Consider the following 24,063-nt stretch of genomic DNA (forward strand, 5'->3'; position numbering starts at 1 on the left):
AGAAACGAGGTACAAGAGGTCAACGTTTTCCGTTTTATTATTCTAAATAAAAACCACACTTTGTGCTGAACAATGGAGTATAAAAGAACCCGATGTACAACGATTTTAGACATCTACTATTTGGGGGGGAAAGTTTACAAAATATACAAAACTTTACAGCAAATAGATAGTAAACACTTAAATATCAGGAGGTCAGTACCTACTATTAACTTAACAAAAAGGTTAGACAGCAATTCAACTCTGTTTCTTTCTTCTGCTTAATTATTCTGATAAGAGACCTGGATCCTTTGAGAAAAGGGGAATCAAACTGAGCTTTGCTGGAGGAATGGGAATAAGCTCAAGCTCAAATGCCTTTCGGGGGGATTTTGTGTCGGGGTCTCGATTCCTGACAACACAGGAAAGAATCCAAGACGCCGCAACGCCCGAGCGCATCCCCTTCACCCCCAAACCAACCAGAACACGGAGCGGGCGTCGGGAGGGTGGGATCGCTTGGGGTTTCAGTGGAAAAGCTTCTCTTTTTTGGTTCATGTGCACAAAAGGCTGTTGCTTCACAGCTTAGCTCCACGCGCGCGGCGGCGCCCGCCCCGTCCCAAAAGCTTTTGGGACGCTCGAGGAGGGTCCCGAGGCTCTAAGGACGTGGTTTCCAAACCCTCGGCTGCCCCCTCGTCCTTCATCCAGCGCAGGGCAGGTTGTGGCCAAACCCCGTAACACCACGAGGAGCCGCCACCTCGGTTCCCACGTCGCGCCGCGCGGGCTCAAAATACTTATTATTATTATTATTCTGAACTTACCAACACTGAGCTAACACTGCTCGGTCACAGGTTTGCAAACCAGAGCCCCGGTGGCAGACGTCAGGCTCCAGGCACTGAAATGGGGCCAAGTGCGGTGTCACAACCCCCGGGGTGACAGCGGCCGGCCCCAAACCTGGCCGATAATACAGGGACTGGGGGAAACAGGAGGAAAATAACACTGCCACGTCGAGGAACTGCTACGGAACAGCAAAGGATGGAGCTGGCGCTTCCCGGGGATGCCCAACATCAGCACTCGCCAGGCGCTTTGCATCTCGCTCCGCCGCGCTCCCAGGAGGTAGGTACGTACCACAAGTGTCACCACCCTCATTTTACAGATGAGGAAACTGAGGCAAAGGGGTGAAGTGACTTGCCCAAGGCCACAGCGGAGCGGGGAGAGCGGCCCCCGGGCATTCCCGTCCCTCCGGCCCGCGCCGCTCCTCGTCCCTCCGCCGCGAGGGGAAAGCGGGATGAGCTGACGGGGTTTGCAAATCACTAGTTTTGTTTTGTAACAGCTTATCTTTACAGAAGCGCCGGAGCCCGTTCGCTACGACCGCGGCTCGAGAGCCCCGAGCGCTTCCTGTTTGTGAGGTAGAACGAGTTACCTAAGGGCAGTCAGAACTCGTGCTGCGGCGTCGGAAATGTTTGTTCGGCTCCACCTCTGCCCCACAGCAGGACAACACGGGAAGGAGCCGATCCGCACCCTTCCTGCGGTAAACACGGGGCCGAGCCCCAGGAGCGGCCGCCGAAGCCGCGGCGCAATTCGGCGAGGGGCGAGCGCGCCCGCGTCGCGCCGCGCCGACAGTTTGCCGCGAGGCGCGTCCGGGCCGCGGCGAACCCCTCGGGCTGAGAGCAGAGTCCTGGCAAAGGGACCTTCCTGGGAGTTAAGGCAACAGCTTCGCCGCGCCGGATCCGCAGCGGCGCCGCTTCCAGTGGCCGCGGGACGCGCTGCTCCGGCTCTTCGGCTCCTCCCGGGCACCGGGCAGAGCTCCCGGAGCCGATCGCGGAGCCGTGGCCATGCCAGAGCCGCCCCTGCGGCCACAACCACCCTCCGACCCTCCCCGGTCCCACACACTCACGCTGCTTCCGCTCCCGACCGCCGCTGCGACACTTTGCTCATCTCCTCGCAATAGCAGCAGAACCCCAGTGATGCCCACAACAAGTCGTTTGTTTTTGTTTCTTTCCATTTTCCTCTTCCTTTTGATCCTTCTCTCCGAGTCCAGCACCATCCTGCTCTGGCTCTGTCCCTCTCCGCTGAGGTCAGGTGTGGAAAATCTTAGCAGCATCAGTTTGTGGCCAAGCTCAAACTGAGGGTTAGCCTAGTCGAATGGGCTAAAAGGTTACAAAAAATATAGATCATCTAGATTCAAAACCTAGTGAGAAATGCTAAAAACACATAACTCGATGGCCTCTAACAGGACCGGAGGTAAGTAAACACGACAGACTCCTTGAAACAGTGATGTAGCTTACGTGCTGTTAATTTGTACAACGCCACCAATCTCAAATAAGCCCTGGCAAGGCTGAAAAAATAAACCAAACAGAAGAGGATTCCATCCATGACGCCTGACCATTAAATAAAATAAATGACACTTTTTCCACAGCTTCCGTAATTAGCGTTTGCTCCTTTGCCGGCCCCATCAGCTGTCCGCGGTTTTCTCCGCGTCTTTGGAATGGATGATGTACATGAAAGTCTGCTCGATGGTGAAGTCCGGGGGGAGGCTGCCCTTGTGCACGCCGATGTGCTTGCTCATCAGGTTGAGCGTGGAGCTGTAGTGCCCGCACACCGTGCAGCGGTACATGAGGGCCCCCGAGTGCGTCCGCAGGTGGCACTTGATGGTGGAGCGGCCGCGGAAGAACTTGTGGCACACCTTGCACTGGTACGGCTTCTCCCCGGTGTGGATGCGCCGGTGGTAGTTGAACTCGCTGGTGTGGGCGAACCTCTTCCCGCAGACCTTGCAGCTGTACTTGCTGTTGCCCGGCTGGCTGGGCAGCGCCAAATCTTCGCTCAGGAACTCCTCCGGCAGCCGCCTCCTCTGCAGGCCCGGCGGCTGGAGCCGCTCGCCGAAACCGGGGCGGATCTCCAGGCCGCCGCCGCACTTGTGCTGGCTGACGTGGTACCGATACGCCGCCTCCAGCTTGAAGCTCTGGCCGCAGAAGTGGCAGCGGAAAAGAGCCTCCTCCACGTTCTGGTGGACGGCCAAGTGCTTCTCCAGGAGCTGCCGGTCCACGAAGCTGTTGGCGCACACGGAGCAGGAGAAGACGGCGATGCCCAGGTGGGACAGGGTGTGCCACATCAGGCTGCAGAGGCTGAGGTGCCTCTGGTCGCACACGCCGCACATCTGGCTTTTCAAGTTCACGTGGTCCAGGATGTGGCTGCGGACGGTGTGGAAATCCTTGGCCAAAGGCTTCCCGCAGGCAGCGCACGCCAGCTCCGCGCCGGGCGCGCCCCCGAACGCCACGGCCTTCCCCGGCAACAGGTCGCTGGGGTGGACGATGACGTTGTTGTCAAACACCCCTTCCCGTCGGTGCAGCGTCAGCTGCCACTGCGTGAAGAACTTGGTCTCGCACATGTCGCAGGAGAAGAGGAAGATGCCGATGTGGGACAGGACGTGGGTGACCCTGGAGTTGCGGTCCTGGAAGTGGGTTTCGCAGACCTTGCAGTTGCCGGTGAGGAGATCGACGTGATCCCTGGCGTGCTGGCGGATCAGCTGGATGTTGGGCTCCAGGACCTTCTTGCACACCTGGCAGGGCATGGCCTTGCTGTCCCGGCTGTCGTTCTCAAAGGCCAGCTCCTCTTCGCTGTCGTCGCTCAGCTCAATGACCTCTTCCGACGGGCCCAGCTCCTCGCTGGCATCTTCGAAATGCAGTTCATCATCACCCAAATCCTCCAGCTGTAGCTCGTCCATCTGCCCAAACGCTTGATCTTTGGAGTGGTCGCTGTTGCTGGGACAGGAGTTGCTCCCCGTGGAGACGTCCAGGGAAGGGTCAGCGGTAAAGAAGCCGCCCTTGCCGTAGTCACCGTTGCTCTGGACCTTATACTGCTGGCAGGAGCTTGTGGTGTTCGGAACAACCATGTTCACCCCGGCCAGGCTGGGCTGGGCGGCCGCGCTCGCCGCAGGAGCAAACTGCCCCTGATCCGACTCCTGCTCCGTCTTGGGAGGCTGCTGGGAATGCAGCAGGGGAAGAGCCTGGCTGGCTTCGATCGCCGCGTTCCTGTCATCCTCTTTGTAGCCACCGGCCGCTTCCCCGTGCAAGATGTAATTCCGTTCGGGGCCAAAATGCTCCCCGGCGCCCCGGATTTCACCCAGCGAGTGGCTCTGGTCCGAGGAGGTGCTGCTCAGAGGACCCGAGCGGCCCTCGCCCACGGCCAGCGAGGGTTGCTTGGTGATGGCCGAGCTCTCCAGGTCGGGGAAGGTGGAGTGACAAGCCTTCAGCAGGTCCTCCATGCCCAGCCGCTCGGCCACCTCGTAAATGACGCCCACGTTGATGAGGTCGGTGAAGAGCTCCGAGGTGTACACGAAGCTGAGGATCTTCTCGAAGTTGGCCGGCGTGATGAAATCCACCACGTAGGTCCGAGCAGCGTCCAGCCCCGTGTTCAGAAAGAGGTTCTGGAAGTAGCCGGCGGCGCAGGCCAGGACGGCCTTGTGCGCGGCGAACGAGCGGGTGCCCACCAGGATGGTGACGTCGCACATGGTCTCGGAGAGCCGGCACTTGTTGAGTTCCTTCAGCAGGTTGTTGGGGTGGTTGGTGCTGTGCAACTTGATCCTCATGCCCATCTTAGCAGCTGCTTAAGTGTCCCTTTCCTGGTCAGCTGCTTCTTCACGCATTCATCAGCTGCGGGAGCAGGAGGCGCTCGGCATCCAGAAACTGGCAGGGCAAGGGGCTCTAGAGAGAGAGGAAAAAGCCAAAGCGTTTAATACCTTGACAACCAAAGAGACGTCGTTCTGGTCATACCTCACGTCTTCCACCTTCCTGATGAGCAACAGCCGCATAAGCTGCTTAGATGGAGCTTGACTAAAACTAACGGTGTAACTTCACAGGCTGACTCTTTGGGAAGCAAAGAGAAAGATGCACAAGGGTGCAAACAGACAAAATAAAAAGGCGTTTGCTCTGCCAGCGACAGCCTGGAGTTGCCGCCTCTATCTGGGCACGGCCAGAGGTCCCTCTGCCGTGCAGCCGCGCTCAGCTCTGAAAATGAGCCCAACCGGCGCCTGGTGCACAGCTGTCCCCCCCATCCCCAAGCCAGATCTATTGCTCCTGCCCGGAGGGTGCAATTTGGGCTCCACACGCTGGTCGCTTCGCCTCCGGGTCTCCCGCAGCCACCGCCACCTGGTACCTTCGCTTCGGGTCACTCCCGTGCCCTCCCGGTTTGCGGGTGGGATCTCACCGTGGATTCTCGGCAGCTCCTCTGCCTCCCCGGCACCCGCAGCATCGTTCGGAGCCCCCGGAGCTGGCCGGTTTGTATTCCCAGCACCGGCAATTCCCACCTGAGCTCGGCCATCCCGCCCGTCCCGCTGCCCTTGTCACCCTGCCCCGCTGCCTCTGTCACCCTGTCCCGCTGCCCTTGTCACCCCACCCCACTGCCCTTGTCACCCTGCCCCGCTGCCCTTGTCACCCTGTCCCGCTCTCAGGCCACCCGGGGACCCCACGAACTTACCCCAGGAGCTCTGGCCCTAAAAATGCCTTTCCCCCCTCCCCGTGACAGAGCACAACGACCCCAGGAACCAGCGCAGGCTTCGCAGGAGGGGACGGGGCACTGGGGAGCTGGGACGGTCCCCCCGGGACACCGAGGGGTGGCGGGGGGGGCCCTGCCCGAGGATGATGAGGATGAGCAGATGGGCTCTGGAGGGGCAGTTCCAGCAGCGCTGGGGGCCCTGCGGGGAGGGACAGGAGGGGAAAGGGACAGAGGGGGGAGCGGGGGGCAGGAAAAGGCCCCGGACGGCGACGGGGGGACGGGCAGGGACCCCCGAAGCCGCCTCGGGAGAAGCGGGAGCAGCGCGGGGGGGGCGGCGGGAACCCCCGGGGAGCGGAGGAGCCACGCGGGGAACGGGGAGACCCACGCGGGGCAACAAGGGGCCCGGGGCCGCGGCGAGAAGAGCGCGGGGGGCAGGAAGAGGCCCCGGCGGGAGCCCCGGGAAGCCCGTGGCGGGAGGGCGGCGCGGAGCCCCCGGGGCTCGGAGCGGGGCCCCGCGGGGCAGCCCGGGGCCGGCGGCGCTGCTTACCCGCCCGGCGCCCCGCACCATCCCGGCTCGGCTCACACAAAGGCGCCGACCCGCCCTCCGTCCGCCCCGGCGCCGCCGGAGCCGCCTTCCGCCCGCCCGCCGCCACGGGGACACAGCGCCGCCCCGCGGCCCGGAGGAACGCGGCGGGGGCTCCGGCGCGGGCGGGGACACGGACCCGGGGACACGGACACGGGCGGGGACACGGATACAGGGAGGGACATGGACACGGGGACACGGACAAGGGGACACGGACAAGGGGACACGGGCACGGGGACATGGACACGGGCAGGGACGCGAACACGGGTGCACGGTCACTGGCACGGGGACACGGGCAGGGTGGCACAGGCGGGGACACGGACATGGGGACACGGATACGGACACGGGAAGACGGACACAGGGACACGGACACAGGGAGGGACATGGACACGGGGACACGGACACGGGCACGGAGACACGGACAAGGGGACACGGGCGGGGACACGGACACGGAGACACGGACACGACGAAGGGGGGACTGACGGGGACACGGACACTAGCGGGGACACGGACACGGGCACGGAGACACAGACGGGGACACGGACACGGAGAGACACACGGGCAGAGACACGGACACCGCGTCATTCCCGGGGGACACGAGTGGGGCGGGTCGATGTAGCTCAAGAGCAGCCCGGCCCGGCCCCGCTCCCCCGTTTCCCCCGTGGGCCCGTTCCCGGGAGCTGTCCCGGGTCCCGGCGCGGCGCAGCCAAGACACAGAGGCGGTCCGGTGTCCCGGGTGGGTGTATAGAGGTGTAGATGTACAGAACCGGGGGGTGTACACGGGGCCGGGTGGATGCACCCGGTGTACGGACAGGCACAGCTCCCGGTGTGGGTGCAGACACCGGCCCGGTACAGCTGCGAGCGCGGTGCTGCGGCTCCAGCCCCGGCGGGTCCCACGACGGCTCCGCGCTCCGTGGGCAGCGCAGTTCCCGGTGCCGGTGCCTCGTCCCGGGGGACGGACGGGGCACGGACCGAGCCCGCTCACACCGCCCGCAGCGGCGCCCCGCCGGCCGCGGGGGGACCCGGCGAGCACCGCGGGGACGGGCCGCCGCTGCCCCGCCCCGCCGGCCGCCCGGGCTCCGCCGCCCTCTTCCCCATGAGCCCCACGAAGAAATCGTGCATGTCTCCTGCGGAGAGACCGGCCGTCAGCGCCGCGGGGCCCGGCCTCGGCACCGGCACCGGGACCGGCACCGGGCGGGACTTACGCTTCTGCAGAGCCGCGGGCGCGGAGGGACCTGGAAGAGACCGAAGCGGGTGAGCGACACCGGCGCGGCAGGGACCGGATCGGGCAGGGACCGGACGGACCGAGCGACCCTACACAGCGCCCCCCGCCCTTGCCTCCCGGTCCCCCCGACCCTCACCGGCGTTCTCCCCCCGCAGCAGCTGCAGGAGGGCGGCGTGGGCGGCCCCGGGGAATCTCCAGGGCAGCGGCTCCGGGACGGGCATCCCCTGCGGGAAGCGAAGCGGGTGAGCGGGGTCCCGGAGGGTCCCGAGGGGTCCTGCCTCTGCCCCCCGACAGCCCTACCTGTGCGGGAGCGGCCGGCCCCGGCGGGGCGGGGGGGCGGCGGGCGAGGGCGAGCGGCAGCGCCAGGACGAGCAGCGCCGCCAGCACCGGGCGGCTCCTCATCCTCCGGGGGGGCCTGGGGGCGGCGGTCAGCGGCGGAACGGCGGGTCCCGGGGCCGCCCCGAGCCAGCGTCCCCGCCGCGGGGCAGCCCGGGACGAGCCCGGGACCGGCCCCGCGCTGGGGAGGGAAAGCGGCGACACGGGAGACGGGCGGGCCGGCGGGACCCCCACCCGTGGCTGCGGCTGCAGGAACCGCGGTGCTTCCCGGGGCCGTCGGGGAGTGGGAAGGGGGCAGTAAATCCCGCTCCACCGCGGGAACCCGTGTGCACAGAGGTGACAAATGGGGGCTCAGACATTAGCACACACACGTGTCCCCTGACACACACACGCGTCCCCTGACACACACAGGCACACACACGCTTGCTGATGGCCAGATCCCAGCCCCAGACTTGCTTCCAACCCCCCTAAGTCCTCCCCAAATTCAAGCAGCATCTTCACTCCTTCTCTCCTCCCGGCCCGTGCCCTCCCCAGCACCTTCACCAACTTCTCCCTTCTTGCAGCCCAAGCTGGGTGAGGACACACGGCCCAGCAACCCCCCAGGAACCCGAGCAAGCCCCCAGCGCCGGGCACTGTGGGGGCACAGACCTGCTGAGCCTTCAGGTGTCACCCGGTGTGTCCCCCACTGCCGGTGGCCGCGGAGCAGGAGATGCGGCGAGGCAAGGCGGGCAGTGGCCGCAGGGTGACACCGCTGCGGGCTCGGCTGTTGGTGAAGTACTGGGGTGCCGGCTGCTGTGCGGAGTTAAATAAGGGGCTCTGCCCATGGCACAGCGTGGGTGGGCGAGAGGAAAGCTGCCAATGGGGGCCGGGGGGGGTGGTACCCCCACCCTGCAGCTGCACGCCCACGCAGGCACCGTGTCACTGACAGGCACCCGTTCCACACGTAGAGTCACACCATGACACAAGCGCGCCCACGCAGGCACACCAGCTCCCACCGCGCCGGGGCGGGGGCCAGCGCACGGAGCCGTGCCCACACCACCCCTCCTGACGCCACGGGCATGGGGGGACACACGCAGCCCAGCACAACGCGGCCATTGGCACGTGGGGGCACACGCGTGGCCGGAGGGTCCTGTCCCTGCCGCTGGCGGTTGTGCTGCGGTTGTGCTTCGGGGGGTCTCACCGCCATGGGGAGCAGCTGGACACCCACCACACGCACACGATGTGCACACAAACACGCATTTATCCACACACGTACATAACAATTCAGCTGCACACGCGTGTGCACACACACGCACACCGTAGCGCACATGCTCCCCATTGCCCCCAGCCCCACTCTGGGGGTCCTGGCTTGCTTGGTTCCGTGCTGCCCATGGGGGATGTTCCCAGGCGTGGCCGTGCACCCCTGTGACCCAGACAGGCCCAGCACCACCCGCACCAGCCCCACTCAGCCTCCTGGGAGCACAGGTTGCATCCTGCATCCCGATTCCCCCATCCGAGCCGCCTCCGCACCCTCACCCCGGCCGGGGGACCGAGGGGCGCAGAGGTGGAGGACGGGGAGGAAAAGCCATGGGGAGCTGGAGGGATGCGAGGGAAGGGGGAACACACAGACCAACAAGTGAGCGCCGCCAACTTCAGTCTGAGCAACAGGCGGCCGCGGTGGCCCCGCGGGAAGGACGCGGCAGCGGCGGCTCACGAGGCAGCGCAGCCCAGGGCAGCATCTGCAGTGTCGGCGACGTTAATTAAATCGGAGCCTGGCCAGAGACGGCCTAATTAATTAATAACACCTACTTGTGTGGTGCCAAGTGCAATGCAGCTGCGAAGAGCCGCGCTGCCCCGGGGCTGCCATGGGCTTGTTTACGGCTTTCGCCCCTCGGCGCCGGGATGCGACAGCCCACGTCGGCAAGCGGGGGAGCCCCTGGAACCGGGGCACGTCCATGCCATCAAGTGCCCCCCTGCACGCACACATGCACGTGCCCCACCACGTGCACGCGCTGCCCGAGCGCCCTGCCACACGTGCCCACACGTGCCCCCCCCCGCCCCGTGCGGATGCTCGAGGGCCCACCTGGGAGCTGGTGCTGATGCCGACGTGACGGGGAGTTGTCAGCTCCCGGAGGTGACGCGGGTGACGTGTGGGGACAGGAGAAAGAGAAATAAAACCAACGCTCTCCAAGAGCTTGATGAGCACAGGAGAGAAAAAGCAGCGTGGGGGGGCTGCAGTGGGAGCTGCAGGACTGGTGGGGGTCCTGCAGGCACTGGGCTGTACGGTGGCACCGGGGCCGTGCGGTGGGTCCTCTCAGTTCCCCTGCTCCGCTATGGGGGCAACCGCTGTCCCTAAATGCAGCTGCTGTCCCCAAATGCAGCTGTGGTGACAGCCCAGGGAGAGGCACAGCTGGATGGGGGGGGGGCACAGCAGGGAGCACAGGGCAGGGGACGATGGGGACCACGGACGGGGGGAGATGGGGACGGGGACTGCGGGCAGGTGGGTGCTGAGGACCTCACGTGCCAGCCGCCCGCAGCCGCCCAGAAATTGCTCTGCAGCAGAGCGAGCTGCGTTCCCACTTAATGGGAAAAGTGGCCGCAATTTGGGGCCTTTCCAATCGCCGCCCAGCCGAGCCGGCTGCAATCAGGCGCAGGGAAGGCGGGGGGTCGGGGTTGGGGGGGCTCCGGGCTCTGCCCCCTCCCTGCACCAGCACCGCGGCTCCGCATCCCCCCATAACGCCCCCTGTGACAGCACCGAAACCAGAGCATTTTAATGGGTTTGCAGCAATTCCCAGGCAGTGCCAGGACCTGGCAGGACGGGGGGGGGTCTCGGCGGGGTGGGGGGGTCCCCTCAGTGCACCAGCACCTCCATCTTGTGGCTGCCGCGCTTCTTGCAGACGGGGCCGTCGCTGCTCGCCTTGGGTGACTCCACCACGGTGACGGCCACGTCGCCCTTCTGGAAACGGGTGGAGAACCTGGGGGGGGAAACAGGGCAGAGGGTGGGGAGGGGGCGCCACCCCACCTCCTCCCCCCTGAGCTGCCTCCTTTACCCCTCTGTGTACTCGTAGGTTCAATACCATTGATGGCCAATAGCGTTTAGGGTTAGGTCGGGCTTGTCAATTTAGTCTATTATGTACAGGATTTGTAATGATGGGAGGGCGACTAAGACAAAGACGGGTAGGCTTGTTCAGATTAGTTCAACTTCTTGTTCATCAACAGTGTTTGAAGACAGTTTTTCTATTAACGTAAGTGCCAGGAGGTCAAGGACTAAGCTGCAGATTGTTAAGGCCATGGTCATGGAATTCCATGAGGAGTTCTATGGTAGGGGATGAGGCATCTTGAAATCCGAATTGTGAGTGAGAAGTACAGGGTTTTCACCTGTGATTTAGTCCTGACAAGGTTATGCAATGAGTTTACTAACATCTCATAAGGAAGAAGAATATGTAGTTTGACGTGGTTGGCTTGAAACCAGCGTGCGAGGGTTCGACTCCTTCCTTTCGTGTACTTGAACCCAAGCTGGTCCTTCGAAGGTGTGGGAAGGAGGGGGGCAGCCATGGACCACCTCTCAGGGGCCAATCAGGGCCTTCCAAACGCCACCCCACCCTGGGAGCCCCGCCCTCGCAAGCCCCGCCCTCGCAAGCCCCGCCCGTACTGGTCGGTGATGTGCAGCGGCAGCGCCTGTGCTTTGGTGTCCATCAGCGTCTGGTGCAGGCGGGTGACCAGCTCGATGAGGTGGCTGCTGACCAGCAAGAAGTCGCCCTTGGCCCCCCCCGTGGAGGTCTGCGAGGAGAGTTGGGGGGGTCAGCCCCACCACAGACCCCCTGGGACCCCCACCCCTCCCTCCCTCCCTCCCCAGGTACCTCCTTGAGGTGCAGGGCCAGGAAGCCGTCGGAGAAGCGGGTGACGGTGACGCTGCGGATGTCGCCCAGGCTGAGCACGGTCTTGGGCTGAGCAGCCTTGGGGTCGGCCAGGACCAGGTGCTCCTTGGTGAGCAGCAGCAGCCGCGGCACCGTCTGCAGGTGAAAGGGGGTTCAGCGCGGCCCCGCGTGCCCCTTCGCTGCCGTGGGGACGGGGACTCACCTTCCCGCTGGCTCTGTTCACCTTCTGCACCGTGTCGGCCATCACCAGCTTGTCCTTGGCCACCGCGTTGAGCTTCTGGTACTTGGGGTTCTGCGTCAGCCCCAGGTACTCGCCCTGGAAGGGCTGCGGCAGGCTGGGGACAGGGGACGTGAGCCGGGACCATCCCGTGCACCCCCAGTCCCGGCACTGCTCCGTGAGCCCCCCCAGCCCTGGCACTGCCCCATGCGCCCCCCCAGCCCCGGCACTGCCCCGTGCACCCCCAGTCCCGGCACTGCCCCATGCGCCCCTGGCACTGCCCCGTGCGCCCCCAGTCCCGGCACTGCCCCGTGCGCCCCCCTGGCCCCGGCACTGCTCCATGCACCCCCAGCCCCGGCACTGCCCCGTGCACCCCCAGCACTGCCCCGTGAGCCCCCCCAGCCCCAGCATTGCCCTGTGCGCCCCCAGTCCCGGCACTGCCCTGTGCGCCCCCAGCCCCGGCACTGCCCCGTGCGCCCCCCCAGTCCCGGCACGGCCCCGTGTGCCCCCCCGGCTCCGGCACTGCCCCGTGCACCCCCAGTCCCGGCACTGCTCCGTGAGCCCCCCCAGCCCTGGCACTGCCCCATGCGCCCCCCCAGCCCCGGCACTGCCCCGTGCACCCCCAGTCCCGGCACTGCTCCGTGAGCCCCCCCAGCCCCGGCACTGCCCCATGCGCCCCTGGCACTGCCCCGTGCGCCCCCAGTCCCGGCACTGCCCCGTGCACCCCCAGCACTGCCCCGTGAGCCCCCCCAGCCCCGGCACTGCCCCGTGCGCCACCCCAGTACCGGCACGGCCCCATGTGCCCCCCCGGCCCCGGCACAGCCCCGTGCGCCCCCAGTCCCAGCTCTGCCCCGTGCGCCCCCAGCCCTGGCACCTTTTTGGATAGAGGCTCTTCTTGTCCTTGAAGAGCTCGCTGGCGCAGAGCTTGGCCTGCAGCAGAGCCCGGCGCTGTGGCGGCAGCTGCTCCCGGTACTTCTTGCACTGCAAGGGAGGGGGTGAGTCAGTGTCACCGCAGACCCCCAGCATGAAGGGACACAGAGGGACACAGGGTCCCAGCCAGAGCTCCCCCTGCTCCAACCTTCCAGTGGTAGAAGATGCTCCTCAGCTCCTGGTTGGCGTTGGCCAGGAACTTGTACGGTGCGGGGGGCCAGGTCCGGTCCAGCACCGCCAGCGGCGGCAGGTTCCTCCCCAGCCCCACCAGGAACTTCTGCACCTGGGGGATGACAATGCAGCGGGGGGGTCGGGAGGGTCCTCAGTGCAGCCCCAGGGATGGGAAGGTGCCGTGTCCCCCCTGTCCCCGCTCACCAGCCGCCGGTAGATGAAGTTGGCCAAGCAGGCGCTGGCCCCGGAGCGGAAATATCTCCTGTACGCCCTGCGGACCTGCAGGGACAGAGAGAGATCAGCGGTGGGGATGGTGGGGACAGTGGGGACACAGGACCTCACCACCCTCCCGCTGCCACCCCCCATGGGACACACATCCCTCCCTCCTGTTCCTGTTGCCCCCAGTGGAGAGGACAGCGGCTGCAGCCCGACAGGGTGGGCAGGCAGGCAGGCAGACAGACGGACAGACGGACGGACAGCAGGACAGACAGCAGGCGGGGCGCGCGGCCCCGTTACCTGGAACCCTCTCCAGTGTGCGGCGATGGTGGCAGCGGCTGCGTGACGGCGGCGCTGGCGTTTCAGCTCCCGGAGGAGCCGGCGGGACTGGTGGGAGCCCAGGGAGGAGACAGCGACACACACACAGAGCGAGAGGGAGCGAGAGAGGCGGGAGGGAAGGACGGGACACGGGGAGAGGGGATGAGTCTGGTCCCACCACAGGACACACGGTGTCCCCGGAGCCCCCGCCATGTCCAGCCCTCACCTTCCAGCCCCGTGCGTACGCCTGGATGAGCAGCGCCGAGCGCTTCATCTGCTCGTACTTGTTCTTTTGCTGCAGTGGAGAGAGGTGGGGTGAGCTGGGGGGGTCCTGTCTGGGGAGGGAGGAGTGGGCTGGGACCCCCCTTCTCACCCGGTGGCCCCGGAACCAGGCGGAGATGAGGATCTGGCTCTTGCGCATCAGCTGGTACTGGGTCCGGCACCGCCAGCCCCTAAACGTCTTCTGGATGAGGGTGGCAAGCTGTGCCACGCGCTCCTGCCGCCGCCGCTCCAGGTCGAAGAGCTGGGGACAAGTGGGGACAGCTGGGGTGCCGAGTGGGGACAGGGACATGCAGCTGCCTCCAGGAGACCCCAGGACAGGCTCGGGGCTCCCAGACCCCCCCACAGCCCCCACAACAGGGTCCCCCCACCCCAGACTCACAGTTCGTGGCGAGCGGATGAAGACCTTGGTGTGGCCGAACGCCAGCTCCTCGGTGGGGATCGGCAGCTCCGCCAGCACCTGCTCAGCCCCATCCCTATGCCGTGGGGGGGACGAGGGGGCTCAGAACCCGCAGCCTCCGGAGCGGGGACCCCCGTGTCTGTCTCAGCCCCGTACCTGTCGCTGCCGGCCCAGCGGGGCCACGTCTGGGCGCTGAGCATCTTGTAGCGGTTCAGGAAGGGGCCGTAGAGCTGGCGGAAGGCGTAGCCCGCCCGCCGCACCCGCACGTTCTCCATCAGCCCCAGGTACCGCGCCTGCGCCAGCACCAGCTCCGGCGTGAAGAGCATCGCCGCTTTGGTCTCATTGGGCTTGATGCACCTGGGGAGGGCAGCGGTGGGCGGGGGGTCCCGCTGGCGCCAGGGTGGGGGCCGGGACTCCCCAAGAGATGATACCTGATGTAGTTTGGGTTCTTGGAGTAGAGGTTCTTCATCAGCGTGGCCACTGAGGCTTTGAACTGGTAGCCGGCGGTGGGGGGCAGCTTGAGGGACGCTTTTTTGGGGGTCCCCCTCGGGGAAGAGCGAGCGCAGCAGCGCGTGCCGGGCGGCCCACATGGCCTGCGACAGGTCACGGAACAGCAGGTCGTTGTTCTTCTCGATGAAGCCCGTCACGTTGTAGGTGACCTGGGAGCGGGGGTCACGGCTCAGCACCTCCAGCCCCACAGCTCCCGGGGGGAGGCCCCGGGGGTCCCGGTTGCCCCCGGTGTCAGTGCCAGGGGGTGCCCGACCTTGCCGGCGTAGTGGTGGATGCGGAAGCACCGCGGCGGCAGGCTGGCGTCCATGATGTGCCGGGCGCTCTGCGTCTCCTTGCTCTCGTAGTGCTTGTGGGTGGCGAAGAGCTGGTTGAGCTTGGCGAGGAAGGTGTCCTCGTTGACGGTGCCGGGCCGCAGGCACTCCTCGTCCAGCATGGCCAGGATCCCGCCGGTGCTCTGTGCCGCCAGGGACGGTGTCACCCATGGAACCGGGGCCGCTCCAGGCTGTGCTCCCCCCAAACTCACACCGGGTGCAATATGGGGAGCGGGGACCCCACCAGGGGGAACTCACGTTCTCAATCAAGTTACAGATGATGCTGTTGTCGAAAAACTCCACCGGTGTCCACTGGATGCCCTGAGAGCAGACGTGGGGGCGGATAAACAGACCCACAGACACGTGGCGCACAGACCCTGCCCCCAGCACCCCCCCAGCTGATGTGGGGCAGGAACCGGATGTCCGGCCACGGGGACGGGGATCACGAATCCCTCCCGGCCTTCCTGCCATTGAATGTGCTCCCGGTGGGGAGCGCAGCAAGGAGGGACGTGCTGGAGCCGTCTCCGGCACTTCCCCGTCCCGGGGGTCCGGGGGGCTGCGGGCACCTCTCGGACGTATTCCTCCTGCTCCTCCTTCAGCGTCAGCAGGATGAAGATCTGCTGCAGCTTCTCGTTGCAGTAGTTGATGATGAACTGCTCGAAGCCGTTGTCCTGCGAGACAAGGGGCCCGCGTGGCAGTTCGCACCCGAGCCCCCTGTCCTGCCACGTGTCCCACGTGCCCTGCACCCACCTGAAGATCTCGAAGCCGTAGATGTCCAGGACACCCATCACCTTCCTCTGCTTGCCCGGCTTCACCTGGGGACACGGCGGGCGCTGGGCTGTGTCCTGGCCCCCCGCGGGGTGCGGGCCCATCCGGATGGGGGGGCCGGTGTCAGTCACCCCAGTTGCCTCACCTGGATGCTGGTGTTGATGCGGTTCACCAGCCAGTCGAAGAGGCGGCTGTAGATGTTCTTGGCCAGCGCGTCCCGGCCGTAGTAGCCCTGGGAAGAGGGGTGAGGGGCTCGTGCCGGCTCCCGGGGGGCTGCCGGGCATCCCCCCCGCGCCGGGAGCCAGACCCCTCACCTGGGGGACGCTGAGGGCGGTGAGCACCGTCTCGTCCCGCGCCTTCACCGTGCGGGAGCACAGCGCCCGCTCCAGCACGCCGGGGTCCAGCCCGATCAGCTCGCAGATCTCCTGCAGCTCTGCGGGGAGGCAGCGGTGCTGGGGGACGTCCAGGGGGGTCTGGGGGTCCCACCTGCCCCGTGCCCGGCCCGGTCCGTACCCCCGCGGCTCGGCGATGCTGCAGGACTCCATCCCGCTGGCCTGGAAGCTGCTGCTCAGCTGCACGTTGCCCAGCTTGAGCACCACGGCCGTCACCTCCAGCAGCGCCGTCACCTCGGCCGGCGAGAAGCCGATGACACGCATGGCGTCCTGGGGACGGACACAGGCAGCTGAGGGCACGGGGACAACCCCAGGGTGTTGTGGGGTGTGCGTGAGGGGGAGTCACAGCCCCCCAGTTCCACCTGCATGGCGTGGAAGTTGGCGGCATCGTCCACGCCGGACAGGGCAGAGCTCTCGCGGTTCAGGTAGCCGTAGTGCTGGCAGTCCTGGCGCAGCTTCAGCTGCTCTGGGGGGGGGACAGGAGGTGGCTCAGCCACTGCCCCCCGGTCCCCCCGACCTCCCGTGTGGGTCCTGCACCTACGGAGCAGCTGCGCCGAACCCCCGGCCAGGAGCTGGTAGAAGATGTGGAAGTTCCTCTCGCCCTTCACGTGCCGGACGATGCGGGATTTCTCCAGCAGGTCTGCGGGCAGGGCTCAGCGGCACCGTGACGTGCAGGGGACACCCCCCGGCGACCCCCCCAAGGGGGGTGATCCGTACTCACAGTTGCTAATGACCCCTCCCAGGGGCTCCCCCTTGAAGTCGAATTCCACGTCCATGTACTTGCCCTGAGGGACGGGGCTGGGATCAGGCGGGGAACCCCGCTGCCCGTGTCCCTGTCCCCACTGCGCCCCCAGCCCCATCGGGGTCCATATGGCCCTGGTGGGGTCTGGCCCTGCTCCCTGCAGCTCCACCGCCCCAGTCACTCACGAATCGTGAAGAGTTGTCGTTGCGGATGGTCTTGGCGTTTCCAAAGGCTGTGAAGGGTGAATGGGGTTACAGGGGGTCCGGGGGGGGCTGTACCAAACCCCAGGATGGACTCGGGGTGCGGACATGGCCACTCACCCTCCAGCACGGGTTGGACTGCAGCAGCTGCTCCTTCACCTTGTCCACCTCCTCCCCTTTGCTGCTCACAGCCGCCACGTAGGACATCACCAGCTTGCTGGCCTCTGCCGTGGGGACCGCGGGGGACCGTGGGTGCCGGGGCTGCGTCCCCCCGGCTCACCAGCCCCACCGGTGCGTGGTAGCCCTGGCTCTACCTGTCTTGCCAGCCCCGCTCTCGCCGGTGATGAGGATGCACTGGTCCCTGTCGCGGTCGCGCAGCGAGCGGTAGGCGTCATCGGCGATGGCGTAGCTGCGGATGAGGAGGGGTCAAAAGGGTTTGAGGGTTCCAGAGCCCCCGCTGCGGCTGTGAGGCCACCCCGAGTGGGCTCCCCCAACCCCTCGGTGGGGACCACGGGCTCCCCTGCTCACATGTGAGGCTTGACAGCGAAGAAGTTGCAGTCCTGATACTCCTGCACCTTATCGGGGGTGTAGATGGGCAGCGGCCGGTACGGGTTCACCGAGATCAACACGTTCCCGATGTACGTCTGCGGGCGAGCGGGACAGAGCTGGCACCCAGCCCGGCCCCCCATCCCGCTCCCCCCAGCCCGGCGCTCACGTAGATGTCACCGCGGTGGAATCGCTCCTGCAGCGTCTGCAGCAGCGACTCCTCGGTCAGCGGGTCCAGCAGCACCAGGTCCCCGGCGGCCGCGGCGTCCAGCAGCGAAGTCGTGGTCTCCATCGCTCCGGGGGGCTGGACAGAGCAGAGCGGGGGCTGCAACCCACCGACATGCAGCCCCTTCCCCAAAACACCCCCCGGTCTCCAGCAGCCGCTGCACCCCCAGGCTCTGGCTGCTCCTTAGGGGCTCGGAAGGGACACGGACCCACCGGGGACGCCCAGCGTGGCTGGAAGCGCCGGCTGAGCCCGGGGCCGGGCAGGATGTGGCCCGTGGCCAGGACCTCGGCTGCTCCCTGACCCCCCATGCCCAGCTCCCCCTCGCACCCTGCGGCCAAGGCACCCATGCACCCAACCTGGGTCCTTCCCGGTGCACCCAGTGGGGATGGGGGCTCGGGGGGGCAGGACCACTCCTGTGGGGGAAACGGGGGCCCAGCCAGGAAATACGGACACCTGGATCCTGTTCTTGGGGCAGGACAAATTCAGCCTCCGCTTCCTCCCTCCTTCCTGGCAGGGGAAGGCAGCACGGGGGGGGACAGGCCAGGGTGGGGGGAGCAGCACCCAAAGGCTCCCACCCGAGACCACGCCGCTTCCCCCTGAGCTCCCCCCGTCCCTCACCTGGATTTTCCGGAGCAGCTGCGTTCTGAAGGGCGACCTTCAGCCCCACTTTACAGCCCAACGCGGGCTGTAAACCCTGCAAACCCAGCCCCACGCCTGGGGAAAGTTCACGAGTGGGGTGGAGGAAGGATGGTGTGACGGGGCAAACGGGGCGATGGGGCGACCCCATAGGGGCTGGCAGAGCCCCCCAGGGTCCCTCAGCCTCACCCGGCAGCACCACAGAGACCCCCCCATACTGGGTGTAGGACCCCACGCTGAGCGCGGTGCGCAGCAGCACAGCCCCACGGCAGCCCCGGGTCACCCCACTCTGCAGCTCCCCACAACCCACGGGGTGGGGGTGCCCTGGGTAGGGTTGTCCCAGGGTGGGGGCTGCGGGTGGCCCCGGGCTGGTCCCTGGGAGCAGGGGGGGTCCCAACTCACCTCCGGGTCGCAAAGCGGCAGCTCCTGGAGTGGCCTCAGCCCAGCGCAGCGCCCGGTGCTGGCCCAGCCCGGCCCACGACGGGGCGGGGGGTGGAGGGACCTCCCTCAGGGCACCGCGCCCGCTCACAGACAGGGAAACTGAGGCACAGAGCGCCCCAGCCCACGGGGAAGCAGCCTCGGGCAGCCCCGAGCAGGAACCAGCGGAGGAAAATCACTCGCAGCCAAGCAAACAAAGGAGCTTCCTCCAGGGTTGCGGGAAACGGCGCAAGAACCGGGGCTGGTGGAGCCGGGAGCGCCCGGGCTGCTCTGTGGTTTGCCCTGAGGCTGCTGCAGGGAACCCAGCACCAGGGCCGGTGTTTGTCCCCAAGCACCACACGGCGTCCTCGGCCAAGCGAGCTCCCATGGGCCCTGGGGTCACCGCGGGACAGACAGACGGGGCTCATTACCTACAAAATACATCTTTATTAAAAATATAATCAGTTGTTAACCCTGCAGAGGGGACAGAGGAACACAGTAACGGGGGCAGTGGGGAGGGAAGCGCAGCGAGGGCCGGGGAGTAAACCTGGGGGGGGGAAAAAAACCAACGGCAAAAGCAGCAGAGCAGCCACAGGGCAGCTTTATTGCTTCGGAAGTTGCATAGGTTGGGGCATCCCCCCCAGCTCTGTGCTCCAGCACGGCCCAGGAACGCCCGGCAGTGGGGACAGCCCCACAAACAGCGGCTCGAAGGCAGGACACCAGCTTCCACGGGACAGGGACAGCAGCAGCGAATGGCCAGCGAGGAGGAAGCACATCCACACTCCTCCTCGGCGCGGGGGGAGCCCGAGCGCGGCCCCTGCGCCCCACAGCAGCCGGGGAGCCGCCTCCTCCTGAGCTCTGCGACCTGCACACGAACCTGCCGCGGGTTTGGTGCCCACACAGGGTTTCAGGCCCTTGGGCATCTTTGGTAAGGGAGGAGGAGCTGCCCGCTCCCTCCTGCAGCAGATGCTGAGCACGCAGGTACCGCCGGAACGGGTCCAAAGTTCCTCTTGTGCCACCCGTGCCCCGGCAGAGCCAGCGGCGCAGAGGCAGCGGCAGGGAGAAGAGGGTCAAGGTACGAGGCTCGGGGTGCTGGCAGGAGCCTGATGGGCGCCCAGGCCCGGGAAGAACGTCCCCGTCCCTGCGATTCATGTGCTGGGGGCTCACGAGCACCCACACCAACAGGCAGTGGGGAAACGGCAGTGCTTCTGCGCTCGCCTCCGTGTGTCCGACCTCAATGGGCATCCAGGTGGTTGTGGGTCAGGGAGTAACTCCCGTGATTCTCGTCAAAGGAGTCATCATCTTCCTTCTCCACCTCCTCCTCCTCCTCAAAGAGCTGCTCCTCCAGGAAGCTGCTACCCAGGCCGTACTCCCACTCGTGCACAGTGACCTCGCTGGGGGTGATGTGACACGCGCCGCCCACAAACTCAGCAAACCTGAGAAGACACCACAGAGAATCACGTTGTGCGTGGTCTCAGCACTGGACCGGGCGGTATCTGCGCTTCCCGCAGCGTGCCCCGCGTCCTTGCACCCTCTGTGCTTCCGTCCCCCTCTCTGCAAAGCCAGAGGTGACAGCGCGGTGACCACGGGCTCTCAGAAGCGCACGGAGATGCCACCGCGCGCTGCCAGGGGATGTTACCTCTTAGGAGAGTGGATGCGGGAGATTGCGGTCCAGGCAGAGAAATCCGGGCTCCTGCAGTAGTTGCGAAGCTCCTCGAGGGCTTTGCGTGTCTCCTCCTCGCCCTGGAGCCGGTATTCCTCCTCCGTCAGCAGGCGCGGGGGGCTCGGCCCGAGCCTGGCGCTCTGCACCCTCCTGCCCGCCCAAAAGCACCGGTTACCGCCCGCCCAGGGGCAGCGCACGTCCCTCCACCCCTGCTCCTCGCTCCCGCGGGAGCTCCCAGCCCCAGGGAGGAGCGGGATGCTCTCCCGCACCAAGCCCAGGAAAAAGGGACGTCACCTCCCCCATACATCCACCCCAGCCCCAAATCCCAGAGGAAACACCCCGGTTCTGCGCCACAGGCTCCATCCATGCTCCACAAGAGCCGAGGCGTGAGCAGCCTCACCTGTAGAGAGCGAAGCCCCACTGCAAGGGATAGTCCAGGCTCTTGGTGCAGATGGCAACGAGCACCAGGGCCAAGGCGATGGGATGGATCTGGATGCTCGAGTACATGAACAGCAGCCCCAGGAGCTGCAGCGCCCAGGACAGGAGGTTGATGCTGCGCTTGTTCTCCAGCGGGCCGTACCGGTAGCACACGCCGAAGCTCACCAAGCCCGCCAGCAGCAGGTAACCTGAGGGAGAGCAGGAAACAGGCAGGAAGCCCCGGCATTTCCCACCAGCGTGCTGCAGCTCCAGTAGGAAACGTGCAGACTGGGGAAGCGGTGGCTCCGAAAGCCCAATGCCTACCTAGGAGGTACTGCCAGTAGGACTTGCAGATCTCCCGCAGGTTCTTGAAGATCAACTGGAGCAGGTACAGGGAAAAGGACCAGCCTCCTACCAGCAAGAAGTAAACAGGACTTTTCTAGAAGAGGAGATGGGGAAACTCAAGACAGGCAGTGGGCAACTGTAGCTGCCTCCCCCGGGTTGTTGAGCGCGCTCTGCACAGCCAGACCCACAACCCAGCACCCCAGCTCCCTCACAGAACACCTGTACCAGGGTCTAAAGGGTGAAAACTGGCACTCACCTTGGGCATGACCTTGGACATCATGTAGACGAGGATGAGCAGTGAGGCCAGCAAGCCAAAACTGATCCCGGCCGAGTAGTAGAAGAGTTGGCTCCTGCAGAGATCACACACGCATGAGGTGTTTTACAGCTCTGCACAAACACACCCACAGGGAGCAACGCCTGAGAGCTGCAGAGCCAACCGGGCTCAGCACCCACCTGCTCAGCATGTCCCCGCAAAAAAACAGCAACAGACCCAGGAAGAAAACCAGGAACAGCTTTGGGTCAAAGCCTGGAAAACAAAGGTTGGGGTTGGGACGTATGGACGAAGACACACTTCCCTCTGCAGGAGCGTTTTCCTTCCCAAGAAAGGAGCAGCCCCACTGGCCCTCAGGGTACGAGCTGGCCCGGTCACGGCCGCGCTGGCCCCTCGGGAGCCGCCACCATGGAGCAGACGTACGTCGGAAAAGGACGACGTGGTACGTGGTGCCAGCCTCCAGTAGCTCGACTTTCAGGCAGGTTTTATTGCTGTAGAGATCAACATCAATGCTGGTGTCGTTCAGCTTCTCCTTCAGGAAGAAGAACACGTCATTCCACACGCTGAACTGCTCCAGCTCCTCCTCGCTATCCACCTGGGTGACGCGGATCATGCGGCTGCTGTTGATCCGGATCTGTGCGGGGAAGGGATGCGGATGGAACGGCCGCGGCTGCCGGGGGGCTCGGCCTGGCCGGACCCAGCGCCCGCCTCCTCCTCTCACCTGCGTCCGGGTCCAAACGTCGTGCCATTGCGGGACGCGGGTGTTGGTGTAGCAGAAGTGGCGAGGAAGCGAGTCCAGGTGCGCTTGGCCCTCGTGGAGCGGGACGATCGACTTCTTGGCATCTGCGCGACACAGAGTGGGGGGATTCAGCCATGCAGACCAGGCATGAGGGCTCCGTGCCTGCCATCCCCCACCGAAACACGGCACCCGCCCGCCCTTACCGGAGCTCCCCCCGTTACGGGCGCTCTAGGTGAGCAAAGATAAAAGCTCTTCATTCGTTTCCCTGGGGATGTGACACCCGGTTTCCTGGGATAATCCCGTTCCTGGGGCTGCCACAGACAACACAAGCTCGTACCCCACTCCCCACACCCATCCCTGGGAAACCAAACCCGAGCACAAGCTCCTCCGGGAGCCCCCGGGGTGCGGGAGGCCCCGGGTCGCACAGGGCCCGGCCGCACCGGCAGCTCCGGGCGCTCCCGCAGCTTCGGGGGGACCGACGGGGCCGAGAGGCACAGCGGGAAGCGGCCGCGGGGCTCGGCCCCTCCAGGCACCGCCCGGACGGGTCAGCGCCGCCGCTGCGGCCGCGGTCCCGCTCCGCTCCGCGCCCGCCGAGCTGGGTCCCGGCCCCGCCGGACACGTGACGCCGCCGCCGGCTCCCCGGGGCCATCGTCCCGCCCCGCTCCCCGCCCAGCGCCGTCGCCGCCCCTCGCACCTGCGCCCCCCAGCGGCGGCGGGAGCAGCAGCAGCACCAGCGCCCCCAGCAGCCCCCGCCGCCGCCCCGGAGCCGGTTTCATTCCTCCCGCCGCGGCCGCGCCGCCGATTTCCGCTTCCGCCGCCGCCCGCCTGGCAACGGCCGCCGAGGGCGCGCAGCAGCCAATGAGAGCGCGGCGCTCGCGTGACGTCCGCGCGGAGTGACAGCTGAACCGACCTACCGGAACGCCGCTCGCCATCCAGCCCCGCCTACCGGCTGGCTGACAGGTTCTACAGCTTATCAGCGCAGCTCAGGCAGAACCAACCACGGCCCCGCCCTCGGTTACCACGGTGACTGACAAGGGGCACACCCGGCCGTAGCAACCGCGAGCCCCGCCTTAGTAACGGCGCTGACAGGCACGCCCCTCGACCTATCACAGCACACGCCCCGCCCATCACGCGCTCCCGCCCCCATAGCGAATTCGGACTGATTGACAAGCTCCTCCTCCTATCAGAAAGCAATCCTGCTCTTCTTTTTTTTTAAATGGGCGGCCACTTTGGAGGGGTTCGGGTCCCTCCTCCTCCGTCCGCCCCGGGACCGGGACCGGAGCTCAGGGGCTAACGGGACCCGCTGCCCCGGGAAAAGACGCCTTTCCCCGGCCGTGCCGCGGAGCCCCGCCTGCCCCCGTTCCCCGGGGAGTCCCGTGGGGCCGGGGCGCCCCCAAGGCAGCGGGGGGATCCCGCACCCCACGGGCGGAGCGGCGGCTCGGGGCTCAGCACCCGCTGTCCCGGTTCTCCCCGCTGCAGGGTGCGCTGCTTCCACGGGGCAGCGAGGCCGTGCGGGGCTCCCCAGCCCCTCGGGTGGGCGCCAGGGCGCCGGGGCCGCCGGCCGCCCGTGGGCGGGGAGCGGGCTCGGGCCCCCCCGCACCCCCCGGGCCGTGGGCGGTGGAGCCGGGAAGCGGCGGGGCCGTGGGCGGAGGATGTGCGTCAGCCGGGGGCAGCGCCGGGCCTGGGAACGGCCCCGCCGCGCTGGACGCCTGGTCGCGGGGGGGCGTGGGAGGGGGGCGGCCGGCGGGAGGACCGGGGGGAACCGGGGCAGGAAGGATCCCCGCGGCGGGGATTGTGCCCGCGGGCGAGCTCCGGCTATCCCCCGCCCCGCCTCCCCGCCAGCCCCGGGGACGGGACTCGCCACGGCTCCCCCGGGCAGGAGCGT

General features: G+C 66.5%; 4 protein-coding genes and 1 long non-coding RNA gene across 6 annotated transcripts; 1 reads left to right on the plus strand and 4 right to left on the minus strand.

The window, feature by feature from the left end:
• Positions 1-19: 19 nt before the first annotated feature.
• ZBTB39 (zinc finger and BTB domain containing 39) lies at positions 20-6,150 on the minus strand. Of its 2 annotated transcripts, none has more exons than XM_065043666.1 (2): positions 6,011-6,150; positions 20-4,673 (listed from the first exon to the last, which is right to left on the minus strand). In XM_065043666.1, the coding sequence occupies exon 2, from the start codon at positions 4,562-4,564 to the stop codon at positions 2,426-2,428; it is 2,139 nt and encodes a 712-aa protein (XP_064899738.1). In that variant the 5' UTR covers positions 4,565-4,673; positions 6,011-6,150; the 3' UTR covers positions 20-2,425. The 2 variants fall into 2 exon arrangements, with proteins under 2 accessions (XP_064899738.1, XP_021137312.2); XM_021281637.2 differs by lacking the exon at positions 6,011-6,150 and adding an exon at positions 5,176-5,794.
• Positions 6,151-6,771: 621 nt separating this feature from the next.
• TAC3 (tachykinin precursor 3) lies at positions 6,772-8,394 on the minus strand. The gene is made up of 5 exons (XM_065043693.1): positions 8,256-8,394; positions 7,572-7,686; positions 7,408-7,495; positions 7,252-7,281; positions 6,772-7,173 (listed from the first exon to the last, which is right to left on the minus strand). Exons 2-5 carry the CDS (start codon positions 7,671-7,673, stop codon positions 7,028-7,030), a joined length of 366 nt encoding a protein of 121 aa, XP_064899765.1. The 5' UTR covers positions 7,674-7,686; positions 8,256-8,394; the 3' UTR covers positions 6,772-7,027.
• Positions 7,167-9,779, plus strand: LOC135576698 (uncharacterized). Its single transcript, XR_010468480.1, has 3 exons — positions 7,167-7,300; positions 7,427-7,513; positions 8,171-9,779. It is a non-coding gene; the product is annotated as an uncharacterized LOC135576698 (long non-coding RNA).
• Positions 9,780-10,342: 563 nt separating this feature from the next.
• On the minus strand, positions 10,343-19,031 carry MYO1A (myosin IA). Its single transcript, XM_065043694.1, is given in 29 exon segments — positions 10,343-10,561; positions 11,239-11,366; positions 11,447-11,599; positions 11,667-11,799; positions 12,556-12,662; positions 12,760-12,894; positions 12,987-13,061; positions 13,299-13,385; positions 13,543-13,611; positions 13,690-13,839; positions 13,978-14,071; positions 14,152-14,352; positions 14,427-14,527; positions 14,529-14,654; positions 14,759-14,959; positions 15,075-15,137; positions 15,383-15,490; positions 15,569-15,631; positions 15,730-15,816; positions 15,899-16,017; positions 16,099-16,246; positions 16,339-16,442; positions 16,518-16,616; positions 16,698-16,761; positions 16,904-16,950; positions 17,032-17,142; positions 17,233-17,327; positions 17,447-17,562; positions 17,634-19,031. Coding segments are annotated over 29 exon segments (3,231 nt in total). The 5' UTR covers positions 17,757-19,031; the 3' UTR covers positions 10,343-10,437.
• A 139-nt stretch (positions 19,032-19,170) lies between these two features.
• On the minus strand, positions 19,171-23,245 carry NEMP1 (nuclear envelope integral membrane protein 1). Its single transcript, XM_065043670.1, has 9 exons — positions 22,873-23,245; positions 22,161-22,282; positions 21,863-22,073; positions 21,622-21,694; positions 21,425-21,518; positions 21,148-21,262; positions 20,807-21,032; positions 20,383-20,556; positions 19,171-20,179 (listed from the first exon to the last, which is right to left on the minus strand). The coding sequence occupies exons 1-9, from the start codon at positions 23,108-23,110 to the stop codon at positions 19,978-19,980; spliced, it is 1,455 nt and encodes a 484-aa protein (XP_064899742.1). The 5' UTR covers positions 23,111-23,245; the 3' UTR covers positions 19,171-19,977.
• Between the last annotated feature and the right edge of the window lie 818 nt (positions 23,246-24,063).

The sequence above is a fragment of the Columba livia genome, chromosome 29 (genome assembly GCF_036013475.1).
Source record: "Columba livia isolate bColLiv1 breed racing homer chromosome 29, bColLiv1.pat.W.v2, whole genome shotgun sequence".
Lineage (NCBI taxonomy): Eukaryota > Metazoa > Chordata > Aves > Columbiformes > Columbidae > Columba > Columba livia.

What these genes read in the sequence shown, in the direction of transcription:
- ZBTB39 (XM_065043666.1), bottom strand. Translation starts at nt 4,564, where the DNA reads ATGGGCATGAGGATCAAGTTGCACAGCACCAACCACCCCAACAACCTG.
- TAC3 (XM_065043693.1), bottom strand. Translation starts at nt 7,673, where the DNA reads ATGAGGAGCCGCCCGGTGCTGGCGGCGCTGCTCGTCCTGGCGCTGCCG. An exon ending in GCTGCGGGGGGAGAACGCCG is followed by an intron (nt 7,282 to 7,407) that starts GTGAGGGTCGGG and finishes GGTCTCTTCCAG; the next exon opens with GTCCCTCCGCGCCCGCGGCT. An exon ending in GCCCGCGGCTCTGCAGAAGC is followed by an intron (nt 7,174 to 7,251) that starts GTAAGTCCCGCC and finishes GTCTCTCCGCAG; the next exon opens with GAGACATGCACGATTTCTTC.
- NEMP1 (XM_065043670.1), bottom strand. Translation starts at nt 23,110, where the DNA reads ATGGCGAGCGGCGTTCCGGTAGGTCGGTTCAGCTGTCACTCCGCGCGG. An exon ending in TGGGGCTTCGCTCTCTACAG is followed by an intron (nt 20,557 to 20,806) that starts GTGAGGCTGCTC and finishes TTGGGCGGGCAG; the next exon opens with GAGGGTGCAGAGCGCCAGGC. An exon ending in CGCATCCACTCTCCTAAGAG is followed by an intron (nt 20,180 to 20,382) that starts GTAACATCCCCT and finishes GTGTCTTCTCAG; the next exon opens with GTTTGCTGAGTTTGTGGGCG.